Here is a 17,446-nt window from a genome sequence, read left to right as displayed (position 1 = left end):
AGAGAATTTTCTTTGTTTTTTTAAACTTTTTATACTACATGAAGTAACTGCGTTCTTATTTATGGTTAACGTTAACAATATGGTTTTCTTGTATTTTAACAGTTACTTATAGGGGCGATCATATATTTGTAAACATCCCATGTCTCGTCGCCTACCTATCTGTCTCACTTTTAAGACTAAGTAATCGATCAAAACTAGTAAACTAAAAGGTTGCTATTTCAGCCAGGATTGGTTTTTACGCTTTTTTTAAATATAAGAATACTGATAACTTAAAGCCGGAAAATAGAGATATAAAAAAGCAAAGAGTAATTAATTAGAAACTCTACTTTACAGAACACTAAGAAAAAATTAAAAAAACATATTATAAATAGAAGAAACAAAAAATGATATTAGTTAGGGACAGAATAGGGGGCTTAAAATAGACAAGGAGTAAAAATCACGATTAATAACATAACTTAAAAAGTAAGAGATTTATAGAACTTTGAATTTGGAACCCACAGTGGTGATTAGCTGTTACTACTCTAAAGGTTGTAATCTTCTCTGGCAATATTAAGCGTGCAACCTTGAATTAAAAGAGTCAGAATATATTTAAGGAAATAAAAAAAAAGTTAACTAATTAGCTTTAAGCAGATATGATTAAAGAACTAAGATCTTATAGCAAATAATTAAACTATTGCGCAACTATATCAAAGCTACGCACAGGAGGAAATAGAACTTGAAGAAAAGACCGTAAAATAAGAACTAGAGTTAAAAATTGGATGTAGAAGCAAAAGTAACCTAACGAGAAAATACGCTACAGGCGCTTGATATAGAAAAAGTAACAGAAGTGGAAGTCTTATATATCTGGTTAAATGCTAAAAACGCAAAGTATAAAATTATCATGCACCTGGTGCTAGTAAGCATTAACTTAAAGTATACCAAAAAAAGTTTTTTTAACAAAATTAATTACAATAGCAACAAGCTTATTTGAGTACGCAAAAAGTCTACTGAGTTTACGGAGTTGCTAGGAACAACTTAAAGAAAGAACAAAACCATCGAAACTTTTTATGAGTACTCCAATGCTGCGTCAGAATTATATTAATGGAGATATACATGCTTGAGCATTTGATTAACGGAACCATGACCCGGAACCCAATAAGTGAAAAATTCATAGCGGTTGATAAAATCGTGAAAGGTGCGTAAAAGTTTAGATTGTTTAGCACTTAAAATGAACGAGTGCGCTACATATTAAAATAGTTACAACGCACATGAGGAATTGTTAATGACAAAACGCGCACAAGAAGAATTTATTCCGAATAAAAAGAATTTTTGTTAGCTCTTCGTAAAATTTAAAGAAAAATTAATTTAAGTTACACACGAGATTTCAAAGAATTAGTGAATATCAATCATTTTTTACATGGGAGTGTCGAAAATATATATGTATACTAGTAAATAACACTTAAAAGAATAGCAGAAGCAAGATAATAGCTAATTCCCTAGCAATACTACTAAAAAACCAAAGAAATCGCAGTCAGCTCCCAGTCAAACATCGGTAATTTTTTAAGATATTTCGACTTTATTTATAGCAACACAAACCTTAAACTTTAGTGTTGCCCCAAAAAATAGGCAAAGTGCTTGCGTTTTAAACTCATGTTTACAATGGAAATGGAGAACCCTTTAACTGGATAAAAATATTCAACGATACCTTATAAATTTACAGGCAATGTTCTTTCTTTGAACAGTTATAGGCCTGTGACGCATTAACACCACTCTTTCTACAATCCCTTTTGTAAATACTTAAATTTTCAGTTTATTAAAAAGCTTTGGTCAGTTATCTTTCTTGGTAGCCTCTTTTATTCGTAATATTATAAATAAACACTGCTACTAACCGTGCGACACCAGACCAATTGCCAAAATCACTCTGGCTTCACCACGTGGGTGGAAAAAAGCAGTTCGAAGGAAAGGAAATTATTAACATTATTATATTTATTAATCAAAAAGTGAGCACATTTTTAAATGTTAAATGGAAGAAAATAAAGTTATTAAATATAAATCTTTTAAATTCCTGACCAAAAAATTAACCTCCTTCTAAAAGTAAAACGAGCCTTTGCTTACAGATCATTGATTTAGTATTACTTTTACCTTAGATTCACCACACAGTTTTTAAAGCACTTAAAGCATCTCTGTGAATTGGTTTACAATTAATTTTTTTTCGCTACTCCAATTTACACCTTTACGAAAGAAATTTATTTTAAAATTTATTTCTTGGCTTGTTTAAGGGCTTATTAGTCTAAGCTGTGTGTTGATCAGTACCGTTACAGTTTTAAGCCAGGTTTACGCTATCTCGATGTTTGACTCAAAATAACAAAGCCTTTTGCAAATTTTATTAATTATTAGCCTTTTTTATAACCATTAGTGTAGATACTTCTTACAAAGAGTAAAAAATTAGTGAAGGGATAAATCAGTTTGCCAGTTAACCAAATTTTTTTTTAATATTAATTACGAGTTGCAGTATAACTAATTATATCAACCATCCTTTCTACCTCATTATTTTATTACTGCAAGTAAGGTTAAGTTCTAATTACCTAGGCCGCAGTACCTCGAAATTCATTTTTAGTATTTAGAGAGTGTCCGCGCGATATCAAACCCTCCTTAATGATGCAAACACGCGATACCGCTTTATAGCTGTAGAGAGCAATTGTTCGGCTTGCAGTTAACAGCGGAACACATTGTGCTGTGCTTTTGATTTTAGTAAAATTGTAGAAGATGACATGTTTTAGAGATAAAGAAAAACCAGAAGAAGTTAGACAGACGAATATTGAGGCAGCTAAAGGTGTTTATAGCTCTAAGTTTTGGAGTTATTAAAAGTGTTTTATGTTAAACCTATAGTTTGCATTGTATAATTTTGGTTATTCGTATATTGTGAAGTTTTGTTGGTGTTATAAACTTTAACTTAATATTGTTTAGCTGTTGCTGATGCTGTCAGAACTTCATTGGGACCTCGAGGTTTGGATAAAATGGTTTCATTACAAATAATAGTTTACAATATTTAAGGCTTCAGTTTTACTTCTGTATAGATCACCGCGCCTGACGGCAACGTGACCATATCTAACGATGGAGCTACTATCCTAGACAAAATGTCAGTCCTTCATCCAGCTGCTAAAATGGTTCGTAACTTATTTATTTTTTATTTACATTATAAAAAGAACATTTAAAACCTTTATTTTACTTTTGTACTAACTTCAAAAAAAAGCTCGTCGAGCTGTCGCACGCTCAGGACGTCGAGGCGGGTGACGGCACCACCTCCGTCGTTGTTTTAGCAGGAAGTTTACTTTCTGCCGCTCAACGCCTTCTTCGTTTAGGTTTTGAACTTCTTACTTTATTAATAATTTTTTGAATCCTTTTTATTACTAAAGGAATCCACTCGACTATTATCTCTGAGTCCTTTCAAAATGCAGCTGCTGTTTGTTATTTTTTATTTTCTTAATTTTTTTGCTTATAATTTTTTTTGTCTTCTAATAAGGCTGCTGTTAACGTGCTGAAGAACATGTCTATCAACGTTGATTTGAACGACCGAGCAACTTTGATAAAAAGTGCGATAACCTCCTTAAGCTCTAAGGTTCACTTTATATCATTTTTAAAAGTGCAATTTATAATTACCTCTTTTTTAAATAAACTTAATTTAAGGTTGTGGCGCAGTATTCCAATCTTTTTGCACCGATCGCGGTTGAGGCAGTCTTAAGGGCCAAGTCATCTCTTAATGTGGACTTAAAAAATATTAGAATTGTTAAAAAAGTTGGTTAGTTAAATCATATTAACAGGTTATATGAAAAAGTAAATCTTGTATATTTATTCCTTTAGGCGGAACCGTTGAGGATACTGAGCTTGTTAATGGTCTCGTGTTGAACCAAGGCGTACGCCATTTAGGTCTCTTTTAGTTATAATTAACGGATCCAATTTTTTTTTATTTTTGCTTTGCTTTGTTCTTATAGGCTCGATTCCGACCAAAGTGGAAAAGGCAAAGGTCGGGCTCATTCAGTTTTGTTTATCGGCCCCTAAAACGGATGTGGGTCAAACGTAACGTCTGCTTGCAGCCGTTTTTTTAATTATAATTAACGCGTAGATTGACAATCAAGTTCTGGTCTCCGATTACGCCGCTATGGATCGTGTGTTCCAAGAAGAGAGGTTGTACATCCTCAACTTGTGCAAGCAAATTAAAAAGTCAGGCTGCAATGTTTTACTCGTTCAGAAGTCTATTTTGAGGCATTTCCCACCTTTTTGTGTGCCTCTTTTTTTCCATCAATTTCTCGTTGTCGTAGAGACGCCGTGAATGACTTGTCGCTGCATATACTTTCTAAGATGAAGGTTATGGTCATCACGGATATTGAAAGAGATGAAGTTGAATTTATATGCAAAGTAATACACTTATCTTCTCTAGGAAAAATAGCTAGTTTTTAAAAAACTTTATTGATGCTCTTCGGGCTTAAATTGAGTAACTATGGTTTCTAATTATGAATAGCTGAGTAAACCTTTTTCTATACATAGACACTCGGCTGCAAACCAGTTGCAAATCCGTCTTCTTTTACTTCCGATAAACTCGGTTCGGCGGAGCTTGTTGAAGAAATTGCCGGGGGATCCTTCACGAAGTTTTCTGATGTCCCCAATCCTGGAAATACAGTTTTTATACATATATTAAATTCACAAAATTTATTGAGATTTGTATTTATCGCGTCTAATTACTGTTTTTTATAATTAGTGCTCCATTCTTATGCGGGCCTCTAATAAATTAGTTCTCGAAGAGGCTGAGCGGAGTCTCCATGATGCCCTCTGCGTGATTCGTTGCTTAGTAAAAGAAAAGTGCTTATTTTTCCTCCTCTGCCCTTTGAGCTTTTCTCGTTTACACTATATCTCCGGCAGCGCGCTAATTGCTGGTGGCGGCGCCCCTGAAATTCAGATTTCGGTTGAGTTGCGCGATAAGGCGCAGTCGATGATTGGCATGGACGGGTACTGTTTTCAAGCATTTGCAGAGGCGATGGAGATCATCCCACTTACTTTGTACTGCGTGCGAATTAGCAGTCCTTTACGAAGTTTCATAGATATTTTTTGGGCAGGGCTGAGAATGCAGGGCTCAATCCCATCTCTGTGGTAACTGAGCTGCGGAATCGGCATCACAAGGGAGAGATTAACGCAGGCATCAACGTGAAAAAGGGAACGGTGAAGAACATAACTGAGGATAACGTCTTGCAACCGCTGTTGGTATCCACGTGCGCTGTTAACCTCGCCGCTGAGACCGTTTGCAGCATCCTGAAGATCGACGACGTGGTAGACGAATTCTTTGTAGTTCTCATACGCTTTTTGTTTAATCGTCTCTTATTTTAGTTGTTCACCCGTTAACCACACTTTAGGGAATGCTTGCAATTCTTGAAATATTTCGCGTAACTATTAAAATAAATTTTTTTTATTTTTTTTTATTACTTCCAACAGTAGTTGATAACAATAATTTCTTATAGAAAGAGTTTATGGTAAACTAATATACTTTTTTACTGCCCACAATTACTTAATTTGGCAGGGGTTAAACTTGTTATTCGATCCATTTTGATCAATAGGGTTTCATAAAAAATATATATAAAGTCTACGGAGCTGCCTCACGGGTCGCCTTGCATGTTTTATTCGTATACACAAGAGGTAGTGTTAGCTACTTCATACGATTGGGCCTCTTCAGAAATAGTATAATAAAAACTTGCTTTATTGACTTGAAGCGTTATTTAGTGTAAAACCCGAAAAGATTAAAGTAAGAGTTTTGTTAGGCTTCCAGTGATAAATAGTTTAATGATAATTATATATATGATTTTTTATAAGATATTAAAGTCGCGGAGTGCATTAGCTACAGCTAACAAACATTTCATTTTAATTGCAGAAATCTTTTTTTTTAGCACAAAGTAAATATTAGTAAATCTTAAATAGACAGTACATAGCCGGATTCTATAATATCGGGAGGTCGTGTTGCCATATTTGGTCTAAGTATATCTATAAAAATAAAACTGAGCAAAAATAAATAAAGTTTTTAAGACTTCAGAACTTGCGTCTCTTTACTTATGATTTAAACTTGCGGATTTAAAGATTTTTTTTAAAGTAAATGAAATTTAATGTCTTAAACTTTGAGCGAAAGGTTGTAGTACCAGCCAATCCTCATCGTGGACCTTTTTTCAGTTAAGACCGCAGTTGCGGTATTTTAACCTGTAAAATTCGAGATATTCGGTATTTGTTATGGTATGGAATGCTTATTAGGAAACAATAAGAGTTTTACTATACTTTGTTTATATTTATATACTCCGACAATTTTTTAATATTTCAAGTTACAACGAAGTTGCGAAATTCTATTGATATTTTATTTTTTTTGATAAATACGCAATATAACCGCGTTTTTAGTTATTTATTGTTTTATTTAACCGGAATTCATTGAACCTGTTCCCTGGTTATATGTCTTTCTAACTAAATTTAGATCTACTTTAATCCAAGTTGGTTCTCACAATTTCCTTTTCTTTAAGTTATGGTTAATTACCTTTAACGACCCTATATATAACTAAACCTTATAGTAAAAACGTGTTATTCATAACCGGAATATTAAAATTGGTTAGTTTCTTACATGAAAACGTTAGTAAGAATAACGAGCAAAATTTAGCTTCTTACACATAAATAGTTAGTAACAGTAACGAGCAAAATTGTAAATTTATTAATAAATACATTTATAATAAGCAAGTCAAATTAAAAATAGAAAAGTTATGTGATATCTTAATATAGTCAATTTTTAATATGCAAATACAAAAGCTTTTAGCAAAGTTCCGCACAACAGAATTATAACTAATTTAATTTAAATGCTAATTACAATAAGCTGCCTTTTATATACAAATTTCTCAAACTAACTGCCCTTACATTCTAATATTTCTAATGACTTCGCCAATGTTACCGCTCCTAATTTCTTTCTGAGTTACACTAATCAAAAGCTGACCTCGAAGCCTCACACGCCAGAAGCAAATTACTATTGTAAAACTTATAGTGTCGGCGGGGTAGGAGGTCACTTTAGTTATTGCAATCTTTCTTATCAGTTAAATGGATTATAGAACCTCAGTCAGTCCATCTCCACAAGAATTGGGATTTTTCGAGGAGGATGACGAGTTTGAAGACTTTCCAGCGGAAGGTGAAATGCGAGTAACAGTTTTCATATTTTTTTCTTTGCGATATATAAGGGATACTTGAAGATTGGAATGAAAATTTGCAAGATAACTTTGATGGCAAGCAATGGGAAGACAACTGGGATGATGACTGTGTTGAAGATGACTTTAATATTCAACTAAGGTATCGTTAAGTACTTTTATTAAAGTTACCTTATATAACTATTATATAGAAATGAACTTCGGTCAAACCATTAAACGTTTTCCTCTCTTGTCGTTTATGGGAATTTATATATAATAAAGCTTCTGTTTAAGCCTTTTTTTAATGGTCTTTATGCGAAAGAAGTTTGTATTTCTTTCCAAGTGTCTACGTTATTTTACTGAAGTCTGTAGACTATTCCTGATTTAACTTTTAAGCTATAATCCTTCTTGACCCTTTCAAAAAAACTCATAACGTTCTTTATATACCGCATTTATTATAAAAGAAGGTTTTTGCACTTTTAGTCATTTTTTTTATCGGCTCGGCGATTCTTTAGTTTAATGAAAGACTTGGTTAAAAATTTATTTGCAAAAATATACGACTTACCTGATCGCTTTGAATTTCTTTTTGGAGTCTTTCATACTCCTCCTGAAGATTTGCACTTTGCCTTCTCATGGCCTCCAAGTTTGCCTCAGCTTTCCGTTTATCTTATGAAACCAAAATAATTCATATTATATAAGTAAAGCTGCTTTTCATACCTTCGATAGCCTTTTTCAAGGAAGTTTCTGCGTTACTGTTAGTGTTTAACAAAGTTTTGTATCCTTCATAAGCATTATTAGCCTGTTTCGCCAAAGCCTCTGCCTTTATTACCTCACTAGACATATGCCTAAACTGAATCAAGACCCTGAAAAAGCAAAAGTTTATTTATTTATAATACAGAAATTTGCATATAAAACTAACAGAAGCATAAAGAGGGTAAAAAAAATTAAATAAAAGTTTTTTTCGGCGTGAAAAAGACGTATTAAGGAGGTATTGTCTGGTTCCACTAGTTTTTCTCTAGTATTAAGGGCTCTTTTTTTTACGGCCTAAAAAATAAATTGTTTCAAAAAAGGTAAATTAAATAAAAGCGCCAAATGTCGAGATAAAAATGCATTACCCTATACAATTGGTAACAGGAATCTGTGAAGAATCCAATAATAATTACGAGCATGGATTGATAAATTCTTACGGGAATGCTGTTACTGGGTAAATTTGCTAGCCAACTTAGAATACCATGCTTCCTGCACGCATAAATTATAGTTAAAAAATAAATTACAAATTTAATTAGACAGCTTAAGACTATTACGAACAGATGTAAGTGTTAATGCACAGATAATTTAAGTAATTTTTCTAACGGTTTCGACATTCAAAATAAAAGGTGACCAACTCATTGGTAGTGGCAAACATAAAAATCCAAAAAAAAGGAGTTCTAGCACAGCCACTGAGCCTGCTATCGTTGTCTGAACCATCGCGAGCTGTGTATTAATGCAAGCAAAGAGAGACTTGTAAGTTTACTTATCAAAAGAAGGAAGGGTTATAAGTGAATAGACACCGCCATTGCTTAGCCTCTTACTTTTGTCAGTGCACTGAGAGTTCTTGGTAAAACTTTTCAGACTTAGTTTTTAAGTCGACATTAGCATGGACTTTGACGTTATTAAACATCTCTATCGTATTTAAAAATTACCAATATAATGTTTATCTTTATAAGTAAACCAGTACCTTTTCCAAAACATTGTAATATTTTAAATATCTAACCTGCCTGCCGTACCAAACAAAGGAGATAATAAAAACAACATAACAAAACGAATAAATATTTAATTTTTTTTTTTTGTAGCTTGCCCCAGATCCTAGTGTTATTACTTAAGCATTACCAGTTGAAAAAATATTTTCACTAGAGTGCAATTGTAGTACAATATGTTTGCGATACTTTTTTTTATTAATGCCTACTATTTAAAATGTAAACTAACTTTTTAAGCAAATAAACTAGCATTCTGAAATTATCTAATTAATATATGCTTACTATAGCTTTGGCCTCGGTTTTTATTAAAGATTAATACCGTGAGCTCTGTATTTCCCTCTTTAAAGAAGAGTTTGAGGGCAATAACCCCAATGTTTTTATTAAATAGGCTGTCCGCAAAGTCTTAGAAATAGCTAAGGACAATCATGGGCTGGAAACTTTTTAAATTAAAACTTAGGAACGCAATTGTTATTATAACTCTCACTCTTCTAGCGTAGTGCCTAACTATAGCGCCTAAAAGGGTAACAAAGAATAACAGTAATCGAATATCATCAGTTTTATTGCGTTGATGGTCAGATACACACACGAACAGGCACCGAATTACAACCGCAACACAAAAGTCCAACCTCCACACAACCTTTAACGTACACTAGGGAAACGATTGCGAAACCTTCACAGATGTTAATATCCTCATGAGGCGCATGCTAAAGTAATTACGGACACTTGGGAGATTTACAAATAAAGAACACGGGGTATTCTAGAGAGAGGATGGTGTAGTGGCTCGCAGCAGACGAGTTCTGAGTATGTTTTATTTTTCATTAGTATATAGTGCGCTCAGTCTTCGTATTCTTTAAGGAGTCGTGTTGAGGAGAAGATCCCAACTCATAAGTTTTACCGCAAATTACCATTTTTAGGTAATTTTATGACTATGATTGATTATCTCATTGCTTAGTTATTAGTATATAGTGAAGGTTCAAGAAAAATAAACCGGCAGTCGTGTTGATTTTTTAGTGCTTATTTTGTTTTAGTCACATCTGTACATCTTTATATATATATATATACATTTGCTTACAATTAATTTTAAGGGGCTTAAAGGTTTAGATACCGGTTTAAATACCCGTCAGTAAAGGTTTAAATACCCTAACAGGTCGAGATATATAAGTGTTACTCTCTAGGGAAAGTACCATTGTCTTGAGGGATTGAGAGACGGACTTTTTTAGCCCAGGCTTTCGCTATTCGGACTAGTAGTGCTACACCAGGAAGTTTGGCGGTTATAAATCGAGACCGCCAAGCATCCCCGCTTACGTAGAGGGTACTAGAAAAATATACAAACACAGCTGGTTGCAAACCTATACCTACACAATATGAGCATACGGCATAATAATAAACACTAAATTTTTTAAGAAAATCAGTTTTTAACGTTTTAACAAGAGGTAAAGCGATCATATAACTTTATAAATTAATAAACTGAGTGGCTACTTAAACAAAACTTTAACTAATGTTGAAAAAATTAATCTCTTTTCATGTAGCAAGGCGCTAATATAAGGTAATGAAGGTTAAAAAAATCGAAAAACTAATTGAGATTCGCATAATAAAAATTCGAAAACATAAAAATAATAATAAATAAAGCAAACCCCAAATTATTGAGTAAAAGACAAAAAGAACAATAAGGTGTAAAATTAAATATAAAAAGAAACAAGAACATTATAAACTAATGGTAGTTCAGTCAAGGATAAAAAGAAAGATGGCGCTTGCAAAACCCCACCATTAGGTGCGATGCTTGCTGTAAACCCCATTATGGCGATAAAAAATAATCGTGACTGTCAGATTAGATATAAATGTTGCGAACATGATAAACTTTTAGTACTTCAAGATTATCCCGGGAAAACAATAAACTAATTTTTATCTAAATTAATCTTGATGTTTACTTTAATAAATAGCGTGCTCAGTCGCACATGGTACAGTGTACCATATGTCACTCTCATTGTACAAGTTTACAAGTACATTTCATTATCTTTGACTCCAGTAAGTAGAGAAGTAGGCTTTCTTGCAAAAGTTGGAGTATAACTAAGAAACTTATAGGACTATTTTCTTTTGTAGATCAATTGCAACTTTTTAAAAAAAGTAAGAATTTAAGAGAGGTCGTTCTTAAGTTACTACTCAATAAGGCGTTTTATTAACATTAGCGATACTTTTTTATGAGACGTAAATAGCGTAGCTGTTTGATCTATGAATTTTATAACGATAAAGTAAAACTTTGATATCAGTAGTAATACTGTTTAAGCTTATATTTATAATTTTTAGATGTTCTTGCGGTGCGCAGTTTAGTAATAATAAAAATATAAAAATCAACTAAAATAATCGTCTAATCTTTGTGCTTGGGCTATTGCAAAAACTTTTGTTCTAATAAATTTTTTATTGTATGGTTGTAAGGTAAATTTAAATTCTTACTTAAACAAAACTGTCGCTTTAACTATCTCATCCATCAGTTTAACTTTATTAAAAACCAAATAATTATTTTAGCACAAAGTTTCTCGGTTCTGCTAATTATGCTTGTTTACTCATTTCATAAAAAAATATTTATGTTTACAGTTACAAAGCAAACTAATTTATTAATGTAGAAAACCTACTTTTTAGCGTAAACAATTTTCATAGGATGGTCGGGATCTATTAAATATCCTTGAAGACTATTCATTGCTTGGGTGGCCTGATGGATCTCGACGTACTCCACAAACGCAACATCGTGTCGATTTTGAATGAGACGAACTTCCTTTAAACCAGGAAACTGTCCAAAAATTACTTGAAGCCTCTTCTCATCAGTGTCCACCGGCAAGTTAATAAGCAGTAATATATTATGTGGTTCAGTAGTATCCGCTAAAAAAAGATTTAAAAATGATAATTATAATAATAATAATCCGAACTATTGCCAACAGAAGCGTGAGGTTGCGTTGTAAATGAGGTTTTGTAATGAGGTTTAGGATGTTCTTGAGCTGTAGTGAAAGTCATTAATATTGCCTTAATTATTAATTAACTTATTTAATACGAGTAGATGTAGTTTGGGAACGCCTCATACAAGGCTTGTATTCTCCTAACATTTTAGCTACAGCATCGGAATCAGACACTGCAAAGGATACCCTCTTTTACAAAAAAAAAAGTTATAACAAAACTTCAAAAAGGTATTTAAGAATAGTACCAATAACTTGTCGTAAAACAAAAAGGAGTCCATTTGTCTAATAGCATTCGCGGCGCTCGCAACATCCTGAAAGACTATCCAAGCCTGGCCTCTCGTCTTAATTGTTTTTCTAGTAACTACTTCCAAGATTCCACCAAATTGAGAGAAAACGCCATATAATGATCGCCTCAAATCTATACAAAGATAGAATAAAAGCTTGATGATCATTTTATATATGAAACAGTAACAACTAATATTAGTAATAAAATTAAAACCTTCATCTTTAATCTTATCAGGGAGATTGTGAACGTAAACTGTCCTTTTAGGGTGAGCTTGAATGGAGGCCATTCGGCTAAAAATAAAAGTTCTATAAGAGTTGGTATAATATTATACGCAACAACTCTAAACACGATTTCATAGGTAAAAAGTTACTAATAGAGTTAAAAAATCAATAAACTTATTTTGTTATAACCTCCGAAAAGGACTAAGTTAATATTTTTTTTTAAAGGCGCCTATGATTATACATATAGTCTTATGTATATTTTTAATATATTTAAGGTTGGATTACCAGAATTATAAATCAATAAGCAGGTTTTAGCTCCGTCACTCAAAAATACTTTGCTGTACAGATGACAGCCAACTCTTGTGTCTAACCATTCGCGGCACAAGCATGCTGTAAATTAAGGCCAATCGGGCCCAACCTGACATTTTGGTTTTTTTTAGTTTTTTGTGTTTAGTGCTTCGTCTTAAACCATTCACTCATATTTTCCTTTATAAGGGATCTATGTTGGTGTGAAAATCCATATTATATTAAAATAGATTTTTATTAAATTATTTCTTATTGTGCTTCTATTATGTAACTAAATTTAACCTCCTTTTAATATTATAAATTTAACTTACTATAGTATAAGTACTAGTCTTAGTATTATAGCTTAATTAATAAAACCCTTAAGTAATAATCGTTTACGTTTTAAGCTATTTTAGAAGGGAGGTGTAGCGTTTTTTTTGACTCACAAAAGGTTTAAATAATTGAATTTTTTTAGGTAGTTCTCGAAAAACTAAAAAAGTTAGTATTTACTAAAACCTGGGAGTTTCTTGTTTACTTCAAATATCATATAGTTGGTTTTTACGTTACTGATTTTAAAAATTTTAAGCGATACTTCTGATGTGAAGAGTTCTATATAACTCTGTAATAGTAAATAAGTTATTTTCTTCTTTACGGCCAACGAAAATTTATATTTTTGACTGGTTTTTATTACGAATTTAAAACCTTTAAGGGTTTTATCTAATAAAGCGCGCCAAAGCTACAAAACAAAAAAAAATTGATAGGATATAAAAGCATAAACACGGACTATCAGATATAATTATTATAAAAAAAATTATGATATAAGAAACGAGCATAACCTAAAGAAATAATTAAATTAGACAGACCAGAAGGTCAAACCAAAACCGAGTTAGGAGCCGCTTTATTATAAAGAATAAAGGAGCCTTTTATCGGACTCAACCTTTTACCTAAGACCTGACCCAAAGGCAACCCAGGCTTATAAAATTAAATAGTAGATATTTGTCTTTCTACCTTATAAATTAACACGTAGCTCTATTTCAAAGTAGCCGTTTGTTAAAACTATTTAAATAAATGTAAAATAACTAATAACATAAACTGTGACTTGGGATGATAAAACAAAATTATAGAAAAATATGATAATTATTAAAATTGCTGCAAATTCTTTTTTATAGGCTGTAGGGCAGGCAAAGTTAGTACACAGTGTTAAATAAATCTAAATATTTTTAAAATATTTAGTAACACTAGTTAACTTAGTATTTAACTAATTGCCCTCAAGAGTACTAAGCTAGTTAATAACTCTTCAGCTATGGCGCCCTCTAGAATAAAACTATAACCTTTATGATAACGCCTCTAGACAACTTAAAATTAAAACACAAAAAAAAAACGCGCTCACCGAAAAAGAAAGAAGGGAAAAAAGAGCAGAAAGACATAGTCGAGCCACTCATGTGTTTTATTAAATATATATATCCCATACATATTGTAGCAATAGATTACAAAAGGTACCTAATAAACAATATATAAATATCCTCAATCATTCTAATTTTAAATTCGTGCTGTAAGGTGATTAAATGCTAAACAAAAGTGATCTCGCGCAAGGTTTACTTAAAGAAGAGAACCGTTTAGAAAAGCATGATATATAAATATCATAATATTAGAAGTTTTTTGAGTTATATTCAAGGTTTACCTGTAACCTGGGAATAAAAAGAGAGAGAAAATATAAATATGTTCTTAAATGTAAGTTAAAATATGCTAATTAAAATTTTGGTAGACTCAAATAACTTGGACATCAGTTATTACAATTGCATTTAAGTTAAAAATAATGTGCTATACTTTACAAAGCTCCTTGTCTTTTATAATACTTTCCTTGTTAATAGATCTAAGTTTTTAAAATGGATAGTTATACTCTCTTAATTTGGTTAGTTTATTTTTATTTTAAAGCAATTAAAACAACTAAGTTGAAGGGCCAGCAAGAAAAATAAAACTAAATTTCCTAATTTGTATAAAGTAATATGATTCGCTAACACGCCTCTAATAAATTACTACAGTTAAATATTTTTTGCATGGTATCGAACAATTGTTACTATCGGATCAGCATTGTGTGTTGGGTTTAGTAAACATTATTTGTTTGAGTTTACTTTTTTTAGAGTAGTAATAAGACTAATGGTATAATTAAAAATGGAAAATTTTAAACTTCTAAGGATGGTAAATTCTTTTGTTTTGGATTGTAAAGCTCTATCTACAGAAGTTAAGAATTTCTGTACGAGGAATATCATACACAATGTGCAAAAAATGTTCTTAAGGTGCCTTTCTAAAACATTTTATTCATATTTAATTTAGTTTAGTGGTTTATTTATAATGTACGTTTATTTAAGTGACTTTTAGGTTTTTTATTTGTATTTACTTTTCTGGTTTATTAGAATTAACTTTTTAAAATCTTTTTATCAATTAAGTCAGATATACATTGTGCTAATATCATAATCTTATAGTTCTTTGAAAATATCTAGTTCAACATTACTGCGTTACTTATATATTATATAACTGATATGAGCTTTTTTAAATCTGCTATAGAAACAGTTTGGCTTGGCTTGTTGACAACTATATTTTTATATAAATTTTTTATTGTCCGTGTTGTGCATATCGTTAGACGTAGATCCCCTTTGCGTTATCTAAGTTGTTTTACTAAGCTATTATATATATTGAAGGTATAACTCATTAACTATTCCTTCGCCACCCTTAATTTCCTACGAGACTCTCCCTCCTTGGATGAGAGATAATTCTTTCATTCTTCACGGGCACCGTCCTTGTTTAAAAAAATGGAATGACGTCTTCCATAGTTTATTTTACTTTCATAACCAGACTTTTAATATATATTCTCACTTAATCACGGGTCTCATATTTATTGGAATGCTACTCCACACCTTATATGTTCGCAAGAATTTTTATTTTCCGCACTTGCTCTTTTTATGCAGTGGAACTTTCTGCTTTTTATCATCCTCCTTATTCCACCTTTGCTTTTGTCATTCACCAGAGATTCTAGAGCTAGGAAGCCGTTTTGATTATATTGGCATCCTTATAATGATTTACTCTTCAAGTAATCTTTTGGCCTTCTACGGCTTATACGACTGCCATCTTTACTTGTACTACGGCGGGGCACTTTCCTCGAGCTGTTGCACACTTTTTTGCGTCAGTATTTGCTGCCGGAAAGGTTCCTGCAAAGCCGCTAATCGCAGCAAACGTGCTGTTTTGTTTGTCGTGGTTGGTGGCCTCTGCGGCCTTCCTGTTCTGATTTCGTACTACCTTGCGGGTTATCCACAGCTTACAAAGATCTTTCAAGGTTTACTTAAGAACTTCAACATTAATTTATATAATGTTAATTGGTTCTGTAGCTCATCTTGTGCTATTAGAAGTGGTGATATACTGCTTGGGGGCCTGCTTTTTCTCTTGGCTGATACCCGAAAGATGGTCCCCCGGAAAATTCGACTTAATTTTTAATAGCCACAACCTACTTCACATAACCAGCACTACTGCAGGCCTCCTGCACTATTATATTGTTAGGCGTATCGATAGTAGTGCTGCTAATTGGACTTGCCTTACCTTATAATTATTGGTAAAAAATAAATTCCATTTAAGCTATATTTTAAAATGTATATAATTATTTTTTATATATTTATTGGGAAGCCAACCCAACCTCGAAGCATTGGCCTTAACTTAGATGAGAAAAAATAACGTTTTCTTTGCTAGAGTAAAATTTAACGAGTAATGAGTAATTCCTGCCTTCGACCGTTTTCAGCTGTGGAGATCACGTCATAAGTGGGAAAGATAGCGGCTTATCAACTTGGAATATTCATAACAGGGCTGTGGAAAGAGTGGTTGCTCACTTTGATTTAAATTTCGAAGATGTTCGTTATGAAGTGAAACTAGTACTTGAAGTTTGTACAGCAGAGAACGTTTAGCAGAAAAACCGTCAGGTTGTCTCTTGAAAAAACCGTCAGACTATTAAATTATAGTATCTTAATACTACCCATAATTTTTTTTTTTTAGGGTAATAACCTCAGAGAGTATATTACTATCCAAGTCTGTGCGCGTGAAACTCTTCTTAAATACTTTAACTTTGTTTTCTCTGCACATCTTTAGATTTACGAGTTTAGGGCAATTCTTTTTGAGGAAAAAAGATTAAAAAAAAAAATTTGTAAGCGAGCAAGTTTTAAAAAATTTCCAATAATTAATTTAGCCATATAAAACGTATAAAGCTCATAACTTGATTTCTTAGTAAAATTAACAGCTAACTTTTATATTACCTTTATTCTTGCTCAAACTTTTTGCGACCCTTCAAATACTATTTATACTCTCACTTTAAGCACTTATAACCATATTCAAAGTACTACACTTACCTTAATATTGACTTCTGCGCTTCTTTTACGGTGAGCGTTTAAATAATATTTAAAAGGCTCTCTTCTTTTCAGAGCTTTGCAGTACTTATGAAAATGACCATTAAGTGGTTGATCTCCACCTTGTTTCTTACGGCAAGCTTCCAACTTTCTTTCTGGAGGCAAAATATCTTTATAATATACATAAAAGTAAGAAGTACTCTCCCACTATACTATAAAATTGCTTATTTGCTAAACGAAAAGCTGCCATTTCAACAAATTACTAAACCTCTTAAAACATACCGTGGCGGACAGAGAGGTGCGCAAACTTAGAAGCTTGCTTTATGCTTTTCGTACTTTCAAAAGGTCTCCAGACTGTGAGTAATCATGATACTTACAAACGTAATATTGCTATCGAGGGGCACGTTACCCTT

General features: G+C 32.3%; 3 protein-coding genes and 2 long non-coding RNA genes across 6 annotated transcripts; 3 read left to right on the top strand and 2 right to left on the bottom strand.

Moving 5' to 3' along the window:
- The first annotated feature begins 2,715 nt into the window (after nt 1–2,715).
- Nucleotides 2,716–5,447, top strand: LOC135144882 (T-complex protein 1 subunit delta-like). The gene is made up of 16 exons (XM_064077011.1): nt 2,716–2,812; nt 2,947–2,999; nt 3,057–3,146; nt 3,233–3,341; nt 3,396–3,442; nt 3,503–3,598; nt 3,667–3,778; nt 3,841–3,906; nt 3,972–4,045; nt 4,103–4,242; nt 4,299–4,395; nt 4,525–4,656; nt 4,736–4,836; nt 4,897–5,034; nt 5,091–5,301; nt 5,359–5,447. Exons 1-16 carry the CDS (start codon nt 2,746–2,748, stop codon nt 5,371–5,373), a joined length of 1,548 nt encoding a protein of 515 aa, XP_063933081.1. The 5' UTR covers nt 2,716–2,745; the 3' UTR covers nt 5,374–5,447.
- Nucleotides 5,448–7,018: 1,571 nt separating this feature from the next.
- LOC135144873 (uncharacterized) lies at nt 7,019–7,460 on the top strand. Its single transcript, XR_010283254.1, has 3 exons — nt 7,019–7,177; nt 7,239–7,335; nt 7,385–7,460. It is a non-coding gene; the product is annotated as an uncharacterized LOC135144873 (long non-coding RNA).
- Nucleotides 7,461–7,618: 158 nt separating this feature from the next.
- LOC135144912 (B-cell receptor-associated protein 31-like) lies at nt 7,619–8,659 on the bottom strand. Of its 2 annotated transcripts, none has more exons than XM_064077041.1 (6): nt 8,554–8,659; nt 8,288–8,411; nt 8,092–8,216; nt 7,890–8,035; nt 7,738–7,838; nt 7,619–7,681 (listed from the first exon to the last, which is right to left on the bottom strand). In XM_064077041.1, exons 1-6 carry the CDS (start codon nt 8,637–8,639, stop codon nt 7,652–7,654), a joined length of 612 nt encoding a protein of 203 aa, XP_063933111.1. In that variant the 5' UTR covers nt 8,640–8,659; the 3' UTR covers nt 7,619–7,651. The 2 variants fall into 2 exon arrangements, with proteins under 2 accessions (XP_063933111.1, XP_063933112.1); XM_064077042.1 differs by having other exon boundaries at nt 8,558–8,659.
- A 1,413-nt stretch (nt 8,660–10,072) lies between these two features.
- LOC135144893 (U1 small nuclear ribonucleoprotein A-like) lies at nt 10,073–14,056 on the bottom strand. The gene is made up of 7 exons (XM_064077022.1): nt 14,039–14,056; nt 12,356–12,432; nt 12,102–12,274; nt 11,952–12,045; nt 11,830–11,898; nt 11,539–11,782; nt 10,073–10,223 (listed from the first exon to the last, which is right to left on the bottom strand). Exons 2-7 carry the CDS (start codon nt 12,426–12,428, stop codon nt 10,073–10,075), a joined length of 804 nt encoding a protein of 267 aa, XP_063933092.1. The 5' UTR covers nt 12,429–12,432; nt 14,039–14,056.
- Nucleotides 14,057–14,870: 814 nt separating this feature from the next.
- Nucleotides 14,871–16,600, top strand: LOC135144906 (uncharacterized). The gene is made up of 4 exons (XR_010283263.1): nt 14,871–14,945; nt 15,348–15,979; nt 16,032–16,252; nt 16,324–16,600. It is a non-coding gene; the product is annotated as an uncharacterized LOC135144906 (long non-coding RNA).
- The last annotated feature ends 846 nt before the right edge of the window (nt 16,601–17,446 follow it).

This window comes from Zophobas morio, unplaced genomic scaffold (genome assembly GCF_036711695.1).
Source record: "Zophobas morio isolate AGI-343-1 ecotype UQ-CSIRO unplaced genomic scaffold, CSIRO_AGI_Zmor_V1 ptg000110l, whole genome shotgun sequence".
Lineage (NCBI taxonomy): Eukaryota > Metazoa > Arthropoda > Insecta > Coleoptera > Tenebrionidae > Zophobas > Zophobas morio.
This window is presented reverse-complemented; position numbering and strand designations above follow the sequence as displayed.

What these genes read in the sequence shown, in the direction of transcription:
- LOC135144882 (XM_064077011.1), top strand. Translation starts at nt 2,746, where the DNA reads ATGACATGTTTTAGAGATAAAGAAAAACCAGAAGAAGTTAGACAGACG. An exon ending in GAATATTGAGGCAGCTAAAG is followed by an intron (nt 2,813 to 2,946) that starts GTGTTTATAGCT and finishes AATATTGTTTAG; the next exon opens with CTGTTGCTGATGCTGTCAGA. An exon ending in TCCCCAATCCTGGAAATACA is followed by an intron (nt 4,657 to 4,735) that starts GTTTTTATACAT and finishes TTTTATAATTAG; the next exon opens with TGCTCCATTCTTATGCGGGC.
- LOC135144912 (XM_064077041.1), bottom strand. Translation starts at nt 8,639, where the DNA reads ATGGTTCAGACAACGATAGCAGGCTCAGTGGCTGTGCTAGAACTCCTT. An exon ending in TTTACCCTCTTTATGCTTCT is followed by an intron (nt 8,036 to 8,091) that starts GTTAGTTTTATA and finishes TTGCTTTTTCAG; the next exon opens with GGTCTTGATTCAGTTTAGGC. An exon ending in CTTGAAAAAGGCTATCGAAG is followed by an intron (nt 7,839 to 7,889) that starts GTATGAAAAGCA and finishes TGGTTTCATAAG; the next exon opens with ATAAACGGAAAGCTGAGGCA.
- LOC135144893 (XM_064077022.1), bottom strand. Translation starts at nt 12,428, where the DNA reads ATGGCCTCCATTCAAGCTCACCCTAAAAGGACAGTTTACGTTCACAAT. An exon ending in TGTTTTACGACAAGTTATTG is followed by an intron (nt 12,046 to 12,101) that starts GTACTATTCTTA and finishes TTTTTGTAAAAG; the next exon opens with AGGGTATCCTTTGCAGTGTC. An exon ending in AAAATTGTTTACGCTAAAAA is followed by an intron (nt 10,224 to 11,538) that starts GTAGGTTTTCTA and finishes ATATTTTTCTAG; the next exon opens with TACCCTCTACGTAAGCGGGG.